The sequence below is a fragment of the Platalea leucorodia genome, assembly GCF_965183815.1.
Source record: "Platalea leucorodia genome assembly, chromosome: 5".
NCBI lineage: Eukaryota > Metazoa > Chordata > Aves > Pelecaniformes > Threskiornithidae > Platalea > Platalea leucorodia.
In genome coordinates this window covers 73,584,571-73,604,659 of record NC_138827.1, presented here as the reverse complement: position 1 = coordinate 73,604,659, position 20,089 = coordinate 73,584,571, and the positions used below count along the sequence as shown (strand labels likewise).

General features: G+C 37.4%; 1 protein-coding gene across 1 annotated transcript in view; it reads left to right on the top strand.

Moving 5' to 3' along the window:
* PARD3B (par-3 family cell polarity regulator beta) overlaps window positions 1-20,089 on the top strand; it is a gene marked incomplete at its 5' end in the record, with an annotated part of 288,181 nt that overhangs the window by 57,191 nt on the left and 210,901 nt on the right. The window contains 5 exons of the mRNA XM_082311454.1: window positions 3,537-3,623; window positions 7,191-7,316; window positions 12,549-12,907; window positions 14,554-14,693; window positions 15,461-15,589. Coding sequence (XP_082167580.1) covers window positions 3,537-3,623; window positions 7,191-7,316; window positions 12,549-12,907; window positions 14,554-14,693; window positions 15,461-15,589 — 841 coding nt within the window. The remainder of the gene's footprint in view (window positions 1-3,536; window positions 3,624-7,190; window positions 7,317-12,548; window positions 12,908-14,553; window positions 14,694-15,460; window positions 15,590-20,089) is intronic.

The following is a 20,089-nucleotide window of genomic DNA, read 5'->3' as shown; positions in this document are numbered from 1 at the left end:
ATTCCTGATACGGTTTTCAGGAGAGGGAGCTATAGTATTCAACAGCAAGCGTACTGCCAATCTGAAGATCAGACTGATTCACCACTGAATATGCACCGCTGAATGTGCAGCACTCCATTTGAATTTTGCTTTCCTTGTTACAAATGGACTGCTGTGCATACTCACTACACACACGCATACATCTTCTCTATCTCTCTCTTTGCTAAACTGTGCTCATCAACATTTTTAAAAATATGCATGGCAAGCCTTCCTGACAAATGTGATAGACTGTAAAGAATCTGGCAGAAATCAATAAACATCAAGCAATGAAGAATTTAAATAGTAAATGATGACAGCTTCTTCAGCTTAAAAATCAATAGTACGACGTTGAATGTGGTCTTGGATACCACAATTGGGTCATGCTAGGCAGGTATTCTCTCTTCAGTGAGACCTTTGAGGCACCTTTAGTGCAGCGAGGGGAAGGGAAATGCCAGCATGCATTTGAAAAAGCTTGAGTGCTGTGTTTCTAGTTGGCGTGAACCCTGCAGTTCAGATAAATTTCACTGAGATAAGTGCTTTTTAAAAGTTCACTTATTTTCATTGCTGTAAGAACATATCTGTATGTATTCCATAGAAATTGGGTTGCAAACTCAGCAAGAACAGTATTTTCTGAGGTAGGAGCTCTGTCTGCTCCTTGAAGAAGGCGCAGGAGATACGAGCAGTGTAGCACACTGAGGCACCCCAAGTGCATTGCTCACTGATGCTCCCAGCCTCTCATCCCCAGCTAGCAATTGGACTCTAGGTCTTTTATACTGACTTGATAGGCCACACTCTTTTTTATTTCTTTTACTGCAAAATGCGTTTAAGATGTATAGGGGAGATTTAAAATAGGAGTAGGCAGCTAGTAGGTTACTAACTTTTGGAATTAAATTTTTTCCAATTTTGGGGGGTTTGTTTTTTAAATGTGTTGAATATTGCAGAAGATCCATAAATGACCCTCTCTGTCAATATCACAGCTCTCAACCAGCAGTGGAAAGCCATTCTGCATTCTCCTGTCCCCTTCTTTCAGTTTTTTAACTTGACTCTATCAAACTGAAGAGTCCCAGCATCTTGGTGTCCCTTGTGCATGTGGAGTTTAGTAATTAGTATTCTTAAAGCTTGTCCTGTTTAGGATCTTATTCAGCTGTGCCCTATTCCTGAATACTCTCTCCAGTATAGTGTAAACTGTAAGCCAGCGTGGAATAGTACGCTGCTGGAATTCAGCTGTTCTTGTGGGCAGATTAAACCTGCTGGAAGATGGACAGCATGAGTGAATGATGTCACATTCAAAGTCTCTGATCTTTGAGGTTTCTAAAGCAAAAAAAGCCAAATCCCCGATATCCTGCTTTTTAGTTTTTTTAACTGTCAGGCTTTCATAGGTATAATATAAAAATAATATGTCCTCAAAGACCTATTAAAGTTGCTGTGAAGGACAGTTTGCTTCTCAGATGTAAGTGAGAATCACATTTGAAAAGTCATTCTGACTCATAGATTTTGAATTAAAAATATAATTCTAAAGTACCTTTTTTATTTATATGTATGTAGGGTGTGTTCTTATTTTGGATATTTAGTGCTTTAGTATACCCATAACTTTTAGGATGTACCATTATGTTTTTAAAAGTAATACACAATGTACATGTGGGCTATTTGTTTTCACAGAGAAACCTGTTTTTCTTAGTGTGTAGATTTCATGTTAGATTTAAAATTAAACTTGTATGTTTTCTTTGGCTTTGAGCGTACTTATAAAACTGTAAGTGCATTGATTTACTATGACAGCTGACCTGTCTTATTGTGATAGCCCTCAAAAAAATTCCTGCTCTATTTTACAGTTGCTTAAGAAGACAACTCTTCCCTGGAGTACTTGAGCAACATGGGGTTATCTGGGGACAACTGTAACTTATTTATATTTTCCCTGTACAAATGAAGGCCCATTCACTACTTTAGATTATTTTCTGGATCTATAGGATTTGGCTACTTAATTTGCTTGTATGTTTTTTGATTCTGTAGAAGTTCAAAAGACAATGAAAGTACCCCTTAATTATTTTTTTTTTGTCTGTTAAGAGAATTGGAGGAAGTAGAAGATGGAACTGAAAGAAGAGTTAATTTCCTATGCATGCATTTTTGAGTTTTGGTAACCACCCTGATTAGCTTTTCTGACCAGTTTCACTAGAAAAAAATGTTCTCTAAAAAAACTTACAGGAAGATTTTGTCAGGATTTCCCTGTTTGATTCATGAAGAGAGGGGAATACAGGAAACAAAAAATCAGCAAATAGAAATGCCTGTTGATCGTGCCTGTGTTATAAATATAGTAACATGAAAATCTGTTACATTGGGATCGGTGGTGATTTGTTGTTCCGGGGTCTGTCCATTTTATTTTTTATGAAATATAAATTCATTCCATTGTCAGCCTTTTTTGAAGAATAATTTACAAAAAAAAACCCTCCCCAAAACTCTCAACAAACAAATCCCACCCATACCCCCAAACTCCAAATCCAAAAGAAAATGATATAACTTATTTTCTGGTCTTATTCCATATGTAGCTAACCAAGCGAAGAATTACTGTATCTAGGGCAAGTTGCTTCTGATTAATCATTATGTTCATCTTTCTCATCATGGAAATGGAGATACCCAGTAGAATTCCACTGGCCACTAATCCTGACTGATGGTGTTCAGTATGATTTGAGGGGAGGGGGTGTTACAGAAGATGTAGATTAGCATAGAAAGTAGGAACGTGATCTGCTAGAATACAGACCTTACTCATTTCTCTTCTCTTTCCTTCCCCCCCGCCCTAGCCAATTCAAGTACCTTCCTTTTCAAATTATGATCACCCAGAATAGAGTTAAGGTCAGTGTAAGGCTGGCAGTATAAAATACTCAATAGGAAATGAAACAGCACATAGCCATGAAACAGCAGAAATCTGTCAGAGATAATATAGAGGGTTTTGATAATGGTGTTTGAGGAAGGAAACTTCCTGATAAAATGAGCTGAGTTGCACTTTTGATTACAATTTGTTTTGTTCTTTGTTTGTCAGTGAGGTTGTATGCAGCTGAGGGCAGAAAGAAAGATATTTGAATATGATTTGACTAACTTGCTTGTTGGCTTGATGTCCTTAAGGTGTGATCTTCATGTTTATAATGTGTCTGCATGGGGAAATTGACTGAAGCAGCTCATGTGAAGCTTAAATTAAGAACATGTAGAATAACTTTTTTTTTTTTATGAAGTGTCTCCTGACTTAAAAGCTTATTATTTAATATGATGGTTAATTTACTTAAGTGTTGACTTAGGAAAATGTCTAGTACTTCGTGTCTTTCCCTTTCAAAGTACACAAATCCTAATCTAAAAAAGTTACAGAATTCGATAGCCATTTTACATTTCACCATATTTTTATATATTAGTGTGCTCTGAGTCTAATACTTTTTCTAGCCTTTCTGCTATCTGATCAATCAGGAATTTGTTTTTAACATAGAGAATTCCGTGAAGAAGCATATGAGATGTGTTTCCCTGTGCTCTTTTCTTAGTGAAATGACAAAAACAGTGGAGATTTCTGGGGAAGGTGGACCCTTGGGAATACATGTAGTGCCCTTTTTTTCATCTTTGAGTGGAAGGTAAGCTATTTTCTGCATTGCTCAAGAAGTATATTAATGAAAAAACTTAAGTTGTGGTTATCTTAAAATACTTAGTATTTAACCATAACTAAAAGAAATACTTAAAAGAAAATTGGTACTTGAGTCTATGACACTGTCTTTCATTACCAAAATATTTACTAGTCTAAGTTATATATAAGACAATACCAACGCCTTTGTTCATGTATGTCCTTTTAATTGACTCTGTTTTTATTCTCTGAATGGTAAACTAGACTCTGTAGAATAACATAATACTAAATGTGTGGGGACTAGGGGGTTGGTTGGTTTTGGTGGTGTTGGGTTGATTTTGTGGGTGTGGGGTTTGTTTTTCGTTGTGTGTGGGTTTTTTTGCTTGGGTTTGTTGTTGGTTTGGTTTTGTTTTGTTTTTCGCAATTGGATCTGTCTGCATAGGCCCTTCTTTAGTGACACATCAGACAAGAAAAGTCAAAAAATTTGCGTGCCTGGTCATGCCTCATATTTTTCAAGCCACCTTTCAGATTTGGTTGTATGGCATTTATAAAATGTGTACTATACCATGAACCTTTCTTTGTCACAATACAATTACTTTAATTATAAATGATTTAACATAGTCTCTTGAGATCACAAAAGCCTATTACAGTAGAATGCTTATATTGATGTACTGTAGTTAAGACTGTGTCAGCATTTTCATTATAACTGTTTTCCAAGCTATGTAACTCAGATGTAAAAAAAAGAAAATGTGTATATATATACATATATATAAAAAATAAAAAAATTCTAGGCTGAAATTTGACATATAGAGGCTTAGCCAGATAGTTAATTTGACACTGGCAGCCCTGAATAGGAGATGGGAAATTGTCAGTGCCATAAATGACACTACTTTTTAGTAAAATGGCTGCCTGTAACACAAAGACAATTATTGCAAAAGTAAAAATTTTATAATTCTTAAATGTTTCTTTGTCAACTTTCATGTAGGACAGAGAATGTGAAGGATTAAATTGTAAAAGTACAAAAGTGCCTTGTAAAAGTCCGTGTGTGTAAATGTTTTCTGAGCAAGATCTGAGTTTGTAAGTGGACCCAAATTCATTCAGAATGTTTTATTTGCCAAAAGGGAAAATAGATGTCCACCTGCTGCCTGGAAAAATGTCATCACTGTCTCAAGAAGAAAGTTGGTCTTCGATGGGAACTGTAGGAGGTCTGAGCTGTGTCCTTGGCTTTGCAGGCTGCCTGTTTGTCTTGAGAAAGGCACTTGTATTTGTTACCCCATCATGAAATGCAGACAATAGTTCTTTATTATAGGCATGCCATGAAGGTTGTAGTGTGTACACTGTATTTCAAGATGATTGGGTAAAAAATGTGATGAAATTGCAAGCTATTAAAATCAGTAATATTGTGACTGTAATACAGTTCTGTACTGAAGTATCGGTGTGTTGGGTGCAGCTTTTAAAGGCCTCCATGAAGAAAAAGTGGACTTCCTTGGTCTACATTGCGTGCATGTTAATATGTCCTTATTTACAAATGCTTTTGGGGATCCCTCGGAGAAAAGAGGTTTTTGACAGATGGACTACTTGTTTAGACAGTTGTCTTGAAATTTTAATGACCCCTGGCAGAACCGTACTGATATCTTTGTAGAAGCACTAGAGTGACTTAAATCGCTTGTCCCTTTCATTTAATCAAGCTTGAGACTAGTGTATAAATTTTAACTCGTCATAACATGAGGGAGTACAGAAGAACATCTTTTATTTCTGTTAATGACAAGGTACAATTTATGGGTGCACACTGTCCATGACTAACTTGGTCTGGTATTTCAATTGTTATCTTCTAATAAGGTAATGCTGGTTTTAGGTTGGTGCTACTGCCGAGCAAAATTTTTCTAGAGGTAATTAAAACTTGCAGTAATTTACAAAATCTTAGTTTATACAGGAACTACAAAACTAATGGAAATATTTTTTTCCCCTTTCTCTTGCACTTAGATATCATTAAAAAAGGAAATTAAAATTTAATAGTGCATTAAAATAATGCCAAAATTGAGGCTGTGGAGCAATGAATTTGAGCTGCCACAGCATACATAACTCAAGCCACTCATTCAGGTACTACAGCACAGACGCAGTGTTTCAGACAAGTGGGCAATCCTGTTGCATTATATGGATGCAGCATCTAAAAACAACTGGATTAGTGAAGATCATAGCAACTGACTTAATTTGTAATTTCTTTTCTCTCTCTACTTTTATTGGTTTGCATCTTAATGTAATTATATTTCATTAGTTCTCAGTGTTTATTTTTTTTGATTGCCATTAGTTGGATGTTTGTCATCAATAGGGCTGCAGCCCCTCACCACCATTGCCCCTTTGAATCCTTTAGTGAAGGATAACACAGGTTGCAAGAGAATCTTTATGCGACAGATTGAATAATTTTTTTCTGTGACATGTTTTGAAGAAGTAATATTCAGTAGCAATCAAGTTTTCACTTAAAGTACATTGATAGGACATAAATATAATTTTTTAAATCTTATTATACAGTAAATCTAAAATCAGATGCATGGTGAATATAGTGTCATTTGAAATAGTTAATGGCGTGCTGTGAATCTGTCGGATGGACTTAAAGATGAGGTGCAGTCATGAATCTGAGAAAAAATACAAGACTTCTGTTTTGTGATTGGAGTGCTGGCATGTTGGAAATTGCACATTAATATTTTATGGAGTATAACCAATAGAAAATGGTCTCTAAAGGTCATCTGTCTTTGATGCTGATGTGATATGGAAATTTAGTGGATAATACTTGATTATAAAAGGTCTTCACAAACATGCAGTTGTCATTTTTTTGGGGACTTTATACTGGCATCATTGGTTATATCTGTGTTGAGCTGTAGTCTGCAATGCAGAGATGCTCCAGGTAGGTCAGAAATAGCCTAGCACTCCCAGCAGAGATAGCCACACTGGAATTTTGCACCACCCACACTTATTCACTTAACACATTATCAGAAGTTTCTGTGCTGCACCTCAGTTTTCAATTTGCACATAACCTGGTAACAAACAACTTAGGTTTTGATGTTCTGCTGCTCTCCTGCTGCATAAATAAATAGTATTGCTGTCATGTATCAAAACAAGGGGCTTTGGCAACTAAAACATTTCAGAGACTTTTCAAACATAGAAATAGTGGTTATTTTTTACCTTATTCTAATGCCTGTTTCGCTTATTATAGTCGAGTTAGAAAATTACTTTTAATCTGTTTGTGCTTTTCTTTGGAGAGATGTAATCTTACTTACTGGCAGACAAATATTGCATAAGCTACATTCAAATTTTTAACTGGATGGTGAGATCTAGGTGTTTTCCTCTGTTTCTCCAAGTATGACCTACAGGACTTAATGCTTCCTGAAGTTCTAAGCAAGTAGTTATAGCATGAGTGTCCAGCAGTTAAAGAGTGAGCTGGAAATCCTTTCTCTAAGGACTTCATAATGGTCTACTCTATCTCATCTCATACACAGTAGAGATTAATATCTATTTTTAGTTGCTATAAATTGATACCAACAGAATAAAGGATAGTTTTAACTTTTTTGGGGGGGCCTTTTAGGATGCTGGGACTCTTCATCCGTGGTATTGAAGAAGACAGCAGATCTAGGCGTGATGGGCTTTTCCATGAAAATGAATGCATTGTGAAGATTAACCATGTGGACCTTACAGATAAAACCTTTGCACAGTAAGTGCTGGTTTACTGATACTTTTAACTATCCAGGATTTTATACAATGCTGTGTTTATTAAGTGATTCATGCAAAGGGATTAAAATTTATTTCAGATAAAAGGCCTGTAAAATTGATACCTGGCAGGAACTGTGTAATTTTCTTTCTGAAACCTCCAAATAAGGTGAAATTTGAGGAGAGGAATCTTCTTGTATTCTTAGTGAACCTATTGTGCTTACATAATTTAAATAGGTTTAAGTTTTTTTAATAGTTATCTTTACTTTCTAACTCTTCTGCTATTTTTTCCATATTTTCTTTGTAATTTGTTCCTCATTAGACCTTCAGAATGAGTCAACATCACAGCATGTTTTTTGATGTTCTTTTGCAAGTGAAATAATTTTTTTTCTGGTGCTGCAGCTTTTTGGGCATTTAATTTTTAAAAAATATTAGTACTGTCAAACTATGATTAGTTGAGCTAAATGGTGAGTCTCACCTCTTACAACTTTTATTACAAATCTGTTGACATTTATTATCTATCAAATTACTTTAAGGAACGGGTTGCTTTGATCAGCTGTGAATTAATGTGACATTGTTGCACAAAAGAATAGCCTCTCAAATTTCACAGGTATTTGCTGTAGTAATTAAATAGTAATTTGTTTTTACTTTTAATCCATATGTTTAGACAGCTGAGTGATTGTTTATAATATAACAAAACTCTATTGAGATCTCAAGGGAGTTGAGGCTTAACTTTCTAAACAGTAAGCCAAATGTTCAAGGTTTCTAGACCAAAATCAAATAAGTAATTTCACTGTTAGGGTTAAATATTTGCAAAATAGGTTTTCATAAAACCAGCATAGTTCTATAGTAGGTATTACCTTGTTTCTGAGGCTCTGCTTTTTGCCTTCTGATAGATTTTCAAGTTAGTGTTTTCTGAATATTTGGTGGTAAATGTATTCTGATGTGATATAGTACATGCCATTCTCTTCCACCCATAGAAAGTTTCTACATAAGATATCAACTTTATCAGAACATAACTGTTGGTATCACATTAAAATGTTCATTGCCTCACCTGTGCAGTTTTGTAATGAAGATGTATCCTTCTCAAATGAGATTTTGCCTGAATCAAAACCTCTCTTTTCAAAATTGTATGTGATCTTTTCTTTACAAATCTGTTGTCTCCTTTGTGTTCTCTTTGGAACGTAACTAGATCTCCAGAGGCTGTAAGCCCATGCATGAGATGTATGTGGAGTGGAGGACTCTGCATATTTTTCTGTAAGGTTACTAGATTTTGGGACAGTTAGAAATACTGCAGTAAACTTCCCAGTCCTCCATCAGGCTTCCCTTCAAAATGAGACACTTTGCTTCCTCCAAGTTTGGGTAAAGTTTTGGGAGTTGGAAGGGATATTTATAAAGACAATTGTTAGTTTAAAGAGGCCAGTCTTGTTAGACGATCTCTCTGTCATTGGGAGAGTGAAAGAAGTGACTAAAAGGTGATTCAGAGCAGAGCCTGATTTAATTGGTCTAATTCACCTTATGTTACAATAACAAGTAGTGTAGTTGCAGTGGCACTGGATCTGAGGAGAAAAGCTGTGGACAATGAGGACTTAACATCCATCTGGGGGACTGGGAGGAGTATTTTGGACTAGCTCTAGCCTGGTCCCATGTCCTGTTATGTTGTTCTCTTGAGTTGCCTTCCAGAATAGCCTTCTGCATCACCTCTTTTCCCTGGATGTTGAGAATGGCTAAGAAAGCAGCTTTCTGGGTTGAAACTTATCTCAGGGAATATGCCTTCTAGTTGTCATCTGGCATGACATAACTGTACTAACCTGACAGAAGTCCGAGTTACAGAAATGCAGTAGTTGTAATGGATGTGACGAAGTATTGTCCCAGTGACTGTTGACCCAGAAATAGTCATCAGATTCTCCTTTGAGAGGAAAATCTGTTTGCTAGTTTCAAATTGACATTTTTTCATAACCCTTGTAAAAGCTGTTTTAACACTTAACAGAGACTGTTACATACTGTCTCTTTCCGTTTTCAGCGAAGGCTTTCTAGTATTGCTTCTGATGATTGCTGCTTTTGCAGCTGTAATAGCAGCAGCCTACTTTCTGTATTCCCATGTTTATAATAGTTTTGTATATTGAGACTGTTGGTCTGCTTTTTCATTTGCTGTTAATCTATTCAATTACATTCTGTTGTGTTGCAGAGTTTCTAGCACCTCTTTTAATTGACTCCCTCATTTCTTTAAAGTGTGTGTTTGGGGTCTCAAGAAATGTAAATTTCTCCATCCATTATTTTTTCTCTTTTAAGTGCAGCCAGTTATTTTGCCCCTGAAGACTGTATTTAGGCTTTCCCACAGGACGTCTTGCGTTATTTCCAATATTTTTTGTTTGAAGGAGATCTTATATTTTCTCTTTCATATATTTAAAATATTCATCTCCTGAAACTGAGTTATTAAATTACCTTGTAACATATGGCCAAGTGGCTACTTGCAAGGATGGGGTGTGAAAGAAACCAGCTCGAGACTTTACATCCTTATGCTGGGAGCATGCCATGGTTTCTACGATCAGGGTAAGGTCTGTCCTTGAAAACCTTCACAGGCTATAGGTGAGCAGGTAACCTATAACCCCTGCAGACAAACTGGGCAGTGCTGTTACAGTTCTGAAACCTAACCCTTGAGGGTGGTGCTGGGAGAATACCTTCCCACAACACTGTCCCTGCTACCTTTCTTTTCCAAGTTTGATGCTTTTCTTCTGGCAGTGTCTCCTGTCAATGAATGCGATTATTCTGACTCTTGGTGCATGTACACTCAGTGTAGCCAAGATGGTTCTTTTTCACAGCAGTATCCATTGGGACTGCCCCCTGACTTCAGTGTCTTCATGCTGCAAAAAACCCTCTCAAAACAACCCGTCCCTTCCACTACATACAGCTGCAAGGTGGAGGTACTCTGCAGCTCTGTTGATCTGGGAAAGCAGTAGGTGTATATGCAAGATGTTAATGTTTGCGGTGGCTTGCTTTCTGTATCAGTGTAAAAAACTGTTTATTTCGGAAGTACTTTCAACACTGACTCCTGTTGTATAACTGAGTGTAAATCCAAAGCCAAGACTTCAGTGAAATACTGACTTTGCCTGACTGACAAACACGCTACAGAAAGGTAGGAGATATGTAACTTGTTCTCAAAAGGACCCCATGATTTATTTAAAAATTAATATGGCCATTAATTCCTCTCTTGACCCGTTTCTGCTAAGCAGAAGTTCTTGAATTTTCATTCTCGAAATGTGCTTCAGCTACTACTTCTGTTTGTACTTGAGTTGTCTTCTGCAGTATGGAAGAAAATCAGTCAACTTCATCAGAAGGTAGGAGAGGAAAGCATAGAAAGAGAGAAGTCTCCTTTGTTCCTTTAGAATCCTTTAGAATATGTTAATAAAATATTTCAATTGACCAAATCTACAGATTAGTCAAAATCCAGGGAAGGCTGTAGGAACGGTTGCTTTGGCCAACTTGTCTTAATTGCCTTGCAATGCATGGGAACCTGAACACTGTATTGTTGCCATGTTAATCAGTTTAAGGGGAGTCATTTCACTAAATGCTCTAACACAGTTTCTGCTGATGTAATTGAGCACATCTATAAAGACATTGCTTAAGTAAAGCCCACATATCCACCTTAGCAAGAGGTTACTGCTTGAAAGGTGTGAGTAATATCTATCTATTCATTTATCCATTTATGCAGAAATGCACAGTCACACCTTTTGTGGTCACCAGTTTTTTTTCTGATGTCTATATGTCCCATACCATCATCCTTTTCTATTGCACCATTTGCAGTCACAATATTTCTTCTGATGATGTCCATATATAGAATCATAGAATTGTCAAGGTTGGAAAAGACCCTTAAGATCATCGAGTCCAACCGTTAACCTATCACTGCCAAGTCCATCTATACCATGTCCCCGAGCACCACATGTATCTGTTCTTCACCCTTTCGGTGAAGAAGTTTTTCCTAATATCTAACCTAAACCTCCCCTGGCGGAGCTTGAGGCCGTTTCCTCTCATCCTATCACTCGTTACTAGGGAGAAGAGACCGACCCCCGCCTCGCTACAACCTCCTTTCAGGTAGTTGTAGAGAGCAATAAGGTCTCCCCTCAGCCTCCTCTTCTCCAGGGTAAACAACCCCAGTTCCCTCAGCCGCTCCTCAGAAAACATGTGCTCTAGACCCTTCACTAACTTTGTTGCCCTCCTCTGGACACGCTCCAGCACCTTGATGTCCTTCTTGTAGTGAGGGGCCCAAAACTGAACACAGTACTCGAGGTGCGGCCTCACCAATGCCGAGTACAGGGGCACTATCACCTCCCTGGTCCTGCTGGCCACGCTATTCCTGATACAGGCCAGGATGCCATTGGCCCTCTTGGCCACCTGAGCACACTGCTGGCTCATGTTCAGGCGGCTGTCGACCAACACCCCCAGGTCCTTTTCTATCAGGCAGCTCTCCAGCCACTCCTCCCCCAGCCTGTAGTGTTGCATGGGGTTGTTGTGACCGAAGTGCAGGACTGGGCACTCAGCCTTGTTGAATCTCATGCAGTTGGCCCCGGCCCATCGATCCAGCCTGTCCAGGTCCCTCTGTAGGGCCTTCCTATCCTCCAAAAGATCGACACTTCCACCCAATTATATATCCCATATATATATATATATCTCCCATACTCTCATCCTTTTTTATTGGTGTGGAATCAGCCAGCAGTTGCATTAGGGATGATGAAGGAATCTGAGGGGCAGTTAGGCTGTACTCAGGGGAAAAAATGGAGTCTTGAGCTTGCTCATAGTAGATGTATCCACCAGAGCCATTGGTCATAAGCGCTCAGTGTGTCTCTATGCCAACAAGAAAATATGTAACAGACAAACACTTCAAAAAAGTAGCAAGCTATAACTTCAGGAGCCTTTTGATGAGCTTTTGGCATCAAAACTTCCCTTCCTGATGTGCTGCATGAAGAATTATGTCCATTAGTTGATTCTGGCTGATATGTTTTCATAGCAGCCTAGGAATCCTGACAGATGTGCTGTTCCTACTTGAAATGTAAGGGAATGCTGTAGTTTAGAAGTCTTATTTCATGTCTACTTTTTAGAAAAGGGACCCTGTAGATGTGAAGGTAAGGTTATTTCTTCACATTTAAGATAAATTTTTGTCTTACTCTCTGTAAAAAACTTCAAACTTTGCCCGGATTTTCTGGTTTGTTATGTGAATTTTCATACCTTTCTGTTAAAGGGCTCAGGACATCTTCCGTCAGGCAATGAAATTTCAAAGCGTCATCTTGGAAGTCCTTCCTCCATATAATCGAGAACAATACGAGAAGTCTGCTATTGCTCCCCTTTGTTTTCTGGATAATGAAGAAGGAGTTCCAAAAACAAAGATTCCACCTCCTGTTCATCCAAAACCTGCTCTAAAAACGATTAATCTTGCTGGAGCAAGCAGCTTGGAGGCAGGTGTACAGGCAACACTGCAACAAGCTAAGAGCCCGAACCTCCCACGTCTGGGTAGAAAGTCATCTTCTCCCTCACTGTCTCCCCTTATGGGCTTTGGCAATAAAAAAAATGCAAAGAAAATGAAGATAGACCTGAAAAAAGGTAAGTCTTTGGAGATGATATGATTAATTCCGTATCATGTTCTCTATGTTGATACCTTAACTTTTAACTAATCTAGTGACATTAAAAGTACAAGCAAGTTATTTACACTTTAAAAGTTCCAAAACTTCCAAAAGGTAAAAGAATATTCCAAAAGGTAAAGGAATGTTAACAGTAATGTTCTCAACAGCCAGCTTTCTCATAAATTTTGGATGCATGTTGTCCAGACTTACTGATTTTTAAAATATCTCAGTTACTGATTATGTGGAAGGTATTTCATTAGCAACATGCAGTAAGAGATGATTCAGCCTTTTGGCAAGTACAGGACAAAAATTTGAACTGTCTGCTGGTAACCTTTGTTATTTTTATTTGTGTCTGCTAATTGACCAGCACTGTTACGACATTCTTTTAAAGATATGTTTCATGTTATCCAGGAAGTTGACCACACATTTACCTGTCTCTCCCTTTTTTTAATTTCTACAAACCTTTTCTTTCCATCTGTATTTATTCAGCTGTCAGCAGGCTGAATTTCGTGTGTATATCTTTAATTGCTGCTCCATGCAGATGTCTGTCTTTGCATGGAGTAACAGGTTTATGCACATGTAGTAAAATGTGCTTGAGCAGATCCCAATTAGCATTTTTATTTTCTGTTTAATTTCTGTTTCGGATTTGGCTGAGAGTTAAATTTGATGCTAGAAGTGGCCCTTCTAAAAACTGTCTGTAACTTTATTCTTTTAACACATAATGAATGTAATCAAGCTGTCATTTCTTAATTTTTGTTATTTCTCAACTTAAATCACTCAGTTTTACTTCTGAACTCTTCAGCTTTGCGTTAACAAAACCTACTTCAGAATTTTCTCCATTTTAGATGTAATGTTTTTGATTTTGAAACAGTAATTTATATTTTTAGAAATGATAGGAATGTGATACTGACATGGTATCTCTGAAAACTATCACATGGGTAGCAATCCTCCTCAATATAAAAAGATTTTTATGAACCCTGCTGTTGCTGGATGATTCTTGGTGGCTTATAAGCAATACCTGCTAATACTGATTTTACTCCCTAATTATTTATTAAAACATTTATCTATTAACACTTGAGGTTGTTTATTTCCAAGCAGCAAACAACTTCACAAATGGAAGCTTTGAAATATCACTTGTCCTTTCTTAACAGCATGTAGTCAGCAGTTTTTTCATTCAAATCATGTGACATTTTCTGCTTTTCACCAAGTTTCAGTAAGACCTGCTAAATTATATTTATGCTCATGAATAAACAATTCTGATTGCTCTGATTTGTTTCAAAGACTATTGACATCAATGTGAAGGCTGATACTAAAACCACCTAGAGAAAAGGTAAACACTTTAAAATCAGAGTTCTTGCTTGTTTTGTATTATTGTGGGCTATACAAAAGTATTTCTATCTGTAGCTGTTGCAGGAGGATTTGAGCATGTATTCTAACATTGCTAGAATTCTTCTCTAGACCATGCAGAAAATAGGCTCACGTTTACAGCTTTTTATTTGCTTTCTTTTTTAAAAAGCTAACCTGAATGAGTGTCTGTGATTTGTTACTGACATTGTTTACTTACTTTTAGTGATCAGCATTTGCTTGTTGAAATTTATGTTGGGAGTTCTTTATCTTACCTTCTAGGTCCAGAAGGACTTGGTTTCACTGTGGTTACCAGAGACTCTTCAATACATGGTCCTGGTCCGATTTTTGTGAAGAATATTTTACCAAAAGGTGCAGCAGTAAAAGACGGTCGTTTGCAGTCAGGAGACAGAATCCTGGAGGTTAGGATAAACATCCATTTTATTTGCATTGCTGAGTATCGATCACTGGTTTGGACATTTTATTTTCTTATACATACTACTGATGTATGGAATTAAAATTCTTGACCTTGGTTTAAAAAAAAAAAGTCTCATGGCTTTTGTAGTGTTTGTCAACAAGTATTTTACAGCGCGATTTGGATAAAGGTGCTTTTTGCAAGGGTCCATGGGGTGTTTGAACAAGCGGGATCTGATAACATCTTGGTTCTTAACACAGATAAATGTATCAGTTTAGAAGCAAAACATGTCTTGCCTCTTCAGCCATGTCCAAAAATCTCTGATGAATATCGAGGTGGTTAAGTGCTCATTTTAAGGCAATTTTGCTCAAATCGGTGTGTTTAAAGTTTTCAGGTATCTTGTGACTTACAATCTCATTATCTAATTGGTTATTTCTACTTACTAACCTCAAAAAGCTCTTAAGGTAAACAGTTTTAATAATACTTAGGTCTTGTTTTTGTACTTTTCATCTTCAAAGTGCTTTACAAACTAATTAAGCCTCAAACCCCCTGCAAAGTGGGTAAGTACTACAGACCTGCTTTAACAGATGGTGAAAATGAAGGGAAAAAGGTTAAGTGATTTGTGCAGGGCCACAGGGGGAGACAGTGTGGGAGCTGTTACTAATTCTTCTTTGCTCTCTGTCACTGAATGACACCATTTTTAGGTGAGGGGAAAATGACAAAAGACAGTCATACTCATAGATATGACATTCTCTGTTCTTTTGTGTCTGGTAGGTGAATGGACGGGACATCACTGGCAGGACCCAGGAAGAGCTTGTAGCTATGCTGAGGAGCACAAAGCAAGGGGAAACTGTCTGTCTGATTGTGGCTCGTCAGGAGGAGGCCTTTCTACCTCGAGAGCTGGTAAACTTGTTGTTTTGTCCTGGAGAATGATTTTGAAACAATTCCATGTTTTAAAACTAGCCCATGAAATAGAAATGAACTGTTGTTGGCTGAGAAAGCCAGCAAAGAGTAACTGTATAAGGCTTGTGTTTGAGAAGTATTTATACTTACATTTGATTTTGATGGATATTTCGTTTTATCTACTTTAGATGCAATTCTACGCAATCTGATTTTTCATGCCAAAAATGACATCATAAGCATAACTCACAGGGGAATACTGTAAATGAATCTTAGAACTGTGCAGTCAAGCGTGACCGAAAAGGGATTATTGTCTTTCAGAAAAGGAACAAACTTTAAACCAGAAGTATAAAGTGCATGTAATGAGTCCTGCAGCTTATCAGTAACAAACCAGTGAGGGTGGCTGCCCCCAGGAGATGCATCCCCTAAGCCAGGTGCCAAACTGCAGGAGTGGTGAGGAATAGAATTCCATTGCACTCCTCACAAATTTTGGAAGCAAGCTTTTCCTTGACTGCTAGTCTTTGACTTAATAGGCTCTTGCATGTCTGATTTTGTTCTATCTCACGTGCTTAATTTTCACTTCTGTTTTTTAAACACTGCCATGAAACTGTTCTCTTTTTCTCTCACATAGACAGAGGAGGACTATATAAGTGTAAAAGTGCTATCTGATACATACTTGTTTCCCCTCAAAAAAGGTCATCTCTTTGGTCGCCTCTTCCTTATCTTGATTGATGGCTATACTTGACCTTTCATTAAGAAGTTTTCAGGATAAAGGAAGGACAGCATTTCCTGCTTTTGTCTCATTTTATCTTCTTTAAAGAGCACAAACCGCCTTCATTCTTTCCTTATGATACCGCCTTCTTGCTTTTTCTTTAGACTGTTAGCAGGATCTTCTACAGAAGTCCTCCATTATGTTTCCTCAGAAAACGTTGCTAACAGTTTTCCTCTTGTTTCCTTGTTACCAGTGGGACCTTATAGAGGTAAGGGTGTCTCTTGTCTATGGTAGGATAAGAAACTGGAGGGGAGTTAGGTTTCTCTCAGGTGAGCCTTTCCCCTTGTGCTGCTGGTGCCCACTTTTTCCTGTAGTGGGGCAATTGTGAAGTGTCCTAACAAAATTATTTTTGTTCTCATTTTCCTTTTTTATTGAGTAATCTTTAAGGAGGATAATGGCAAAATATTTTCAGTCCTGTAACTGGGCATTCATTGTCAGTGATTCCCAAAGCACCAAAGTTGGTCATTGCAATGCTCTGTTTAGTAAGCCCTGAGCTGTAGAGTCAGTGTCTGTGTGGACCAGAGGAAAATTTCTGAGTCTGAAAGTACTAAATTATCTATTATATTTAGTATTTCTTTTCTTCCACCAGCTCTTCTAAGAGCTTATTTTTTGAAAAGGCTACATCAACAGTTTTTTCTTGTGGGTTTTTTAAGTTATAAACCACGTTACTTGGAAAATGTACTTTTAAAAAAAGGACATATTCTTCTTTTCTCTCTCCTGTTCCCACAACATTATACATTACTCTTTATTGTCATAGTACAAATTCTCTTGGAAATCATTGTAACAGTGTGTGGGTATAAAAGGCTGGAAGAATCTAAAAGCTATTTATAATTTTTACCTGCCACAATTGCCTGCTATTAAATTCTAGCCCCTACAGCAAGGATTAACTACCTTTCAAAAGGTGACTTACTTATGACTGGCATGATTGAAATCCAGAAAGTAGCCACATTTATCCTGCTGGCTTGACCTTCGCTTAGATTGCTTTCTCTGCAAAAGAATGATGCACAAGCGATGGCTCTCACTGTAACAGTGATGATATGTGAATTCTAATACTGTTCTGTGTTTCTTGTTATCCCAATCAAGTACAATGTAATACAAATGCAAGTTACTGAAATATATTAGATAATTTCATGGAACCAGCCCTTCTAAATTAAAAAGCCTTTCAGTGACATCTGTTTGGTAGCTCACGGCAAAAGTGTGGGTTACCATACCACTAAGCTACCAGATGTTGATACTAACATGATCCTTGTTAGAATTCATGAGACATCTGAGAATAGTTTCAGCAAAGATTAAAAAAAATGAATTAAAATTGGTTTAGCTTTTTTGTTTGTTTTTAGCTTTAGCCATGACATTACATTGGACTAATCCTCTGCTACCTCAAAAGTTACAGTGCTGTTTTGATCAAAGAGGAGGAAAAAGCCAGCACTTCAGATGTTTGTTTTTGGAAGGGAAGGCAGTAGATAATCCAATATTTTCCAAGGACAGCTGTAACTGAATGCTGTGACTATGTAACATGCATGCAGAGTTTACCTAAATACTTGGGGGTTTTGTTCATGCCTGGCAATAATAGGGTAATTGCTTTATATCAGACTTGTTCTTGATTTGAGCAGTTCTCCAGGGATTGTAATCCGAGAAGCTATTTTCTTTAGATTCCCTGTTACCTGTTGAAAGGAAAAGGAGAAGGACAGCCTAGTAACTGTGCGCACTCCCCACTGCTGCCTGTGGCAAAGATGCCTCTGGAACTCGGACCTACTAGAGACCATGTACAAAACTGCTTTTGAGCATGTTGCTGCGCTAGAACTGGGTTCCTACATTGATTTCTGGAAAAAATTTGATAGCTGCAGGGGCACAAAGCAACTAATGTAACAAAGTACCAGCGGGTGGCATTTGGTTGTGAGGGTCTGTAATAATATACTTTGATTTTACCTTGTAACAAAGCTGTGGTTAGGAGAAAGCTTGGTCTCGTGGATATTTTCTCTTCTTTAATCTAGATGGGAGTAAAGTTTGAGGGTTTTGTTACTGTGATCTATGCTGATGAATTGCTAGCAAGTAGAAAAATACATTCAGAGTAGCAAACCTTTGCTATGCCAGCCAAGGGAGAGATGTGATATGGGTGACGATGAATCAGTGTTGCAAACAGGCATTATTAAATTACAGGGAATTGGGGCTTCAGTTACGCTAGCCCATGCAACATCTGAGAGTTGTACAGTTACATTGTTTGCACATAATGAGGGAATAAAATAGAAAACCCAGTCTTTGTAGTGTTGTTACTGCTTTAAAAAAAGAAAAGGAGGATCTAATGAGGGTTGTTTTTTTTGTTTTGTTTTGTTTTTTTTATTGAAACAGATCAGTGAAGTAGAATTTGGACCAACCACAGGCTGTCCTCCTTATTATCCAGTTAGCCAAATGTTCCCAGTAATTCATGCCAGCTGTTGACAATGTAGCAGCTGAGTAAGAAGCTGATTCCAAAACTCAGGGGAAGATCTTGATTCACTTAATTACCACAGTCTACAGAGTGGCCCGTGATTAGTGCATTCTTTAAGGTGCATTTAGGTTTTAAAGTGTGTAACACTGTTTTCTAAAGGATGGTGAATATTACAGAGAGAAACTGGCTTAACTGAACAGGTTTGGATTTTCCAGCTCTTACCAAAGTAAATGGAATGCACATCACACTGTGGCTATCATTCTATTGTGTTTTGAAAATACAGTGTTTTGATCATGTGTATTTGTTGCATCTCGTTTTTCCTCCAGGAAAAATGTGTGATATGAAGGTGCCATTTCTTTTAATAATGATATAAAGACCACTTACTCCCCTTGCTCTTTCTTTAACCCTGCATTGGTAAAACAAGCAAAGTTACTTGAATGAGAAGAGCTCTGGTGTAACCCATTCTGTGCCATGACACTATGCAATTCTTTTTTCTTGTTATTTTTCATGAGCCTTCAGGATAGTGAATATGATGCACATAAGCAGAGGAATGTGCCTGTTCTGCAAATGCCAGAAATAATATAGCACCGAAAATATTTTGATGCATTTTTCTTTAAGTTAAAGCACATACATATTGTAGGTTTTGCATATGCTTTATTTTTGTTTAAAAGATAGCTTTGACTTGCCAGTTTCAACTGTAACCACTATTTCTATGGTTTCTTGGCATATTCACTGATCCCTGAAGAATGGAGGCGGAAAGGGAACAAACCAGCATTTTTACAACTACTAAAAGAACAACAATGTATATAATGTAGCAGTTGATCTTTCACTCTGAGTCTTTCTGTCTAAAGGGTAGAAGGAAGCAGGATGAGAGACAAGTTCAATTAAGCATTTTTTCTGCTTACCATGTGATTAACTTTTATGTTTTAGTCTTCCCCTAGTTAATTCCTTCCACTACCTTGAACTTCTATGCCTGAAGGAGAACTTCTTGTCTGCCTGAAGTGTTTTCCTTTTTGTTTTTAATATTCAAAGCTTAATTTCTATTACTTCCTTTTAATTGTTTCTTGCCTTTTTATGTGCAGGAAATAATAGGTGAAATTTCAGCTGAGGCTTAACCATTTTTGCACCTGTTTTTATAGGTCAAACCAGTGATTCCAGTGCTCAATTAACCAGAAATAGTCAAATAATTTCTGTCACAGAATGATTCCAGCAAGTACCGATTCTCTGTTGTGTTATCTTTATTCAAAGGGAGATAAAAAGTCTGATAGAAAAATAAAAAGGCAATATACCTATATTGGATTTTAAT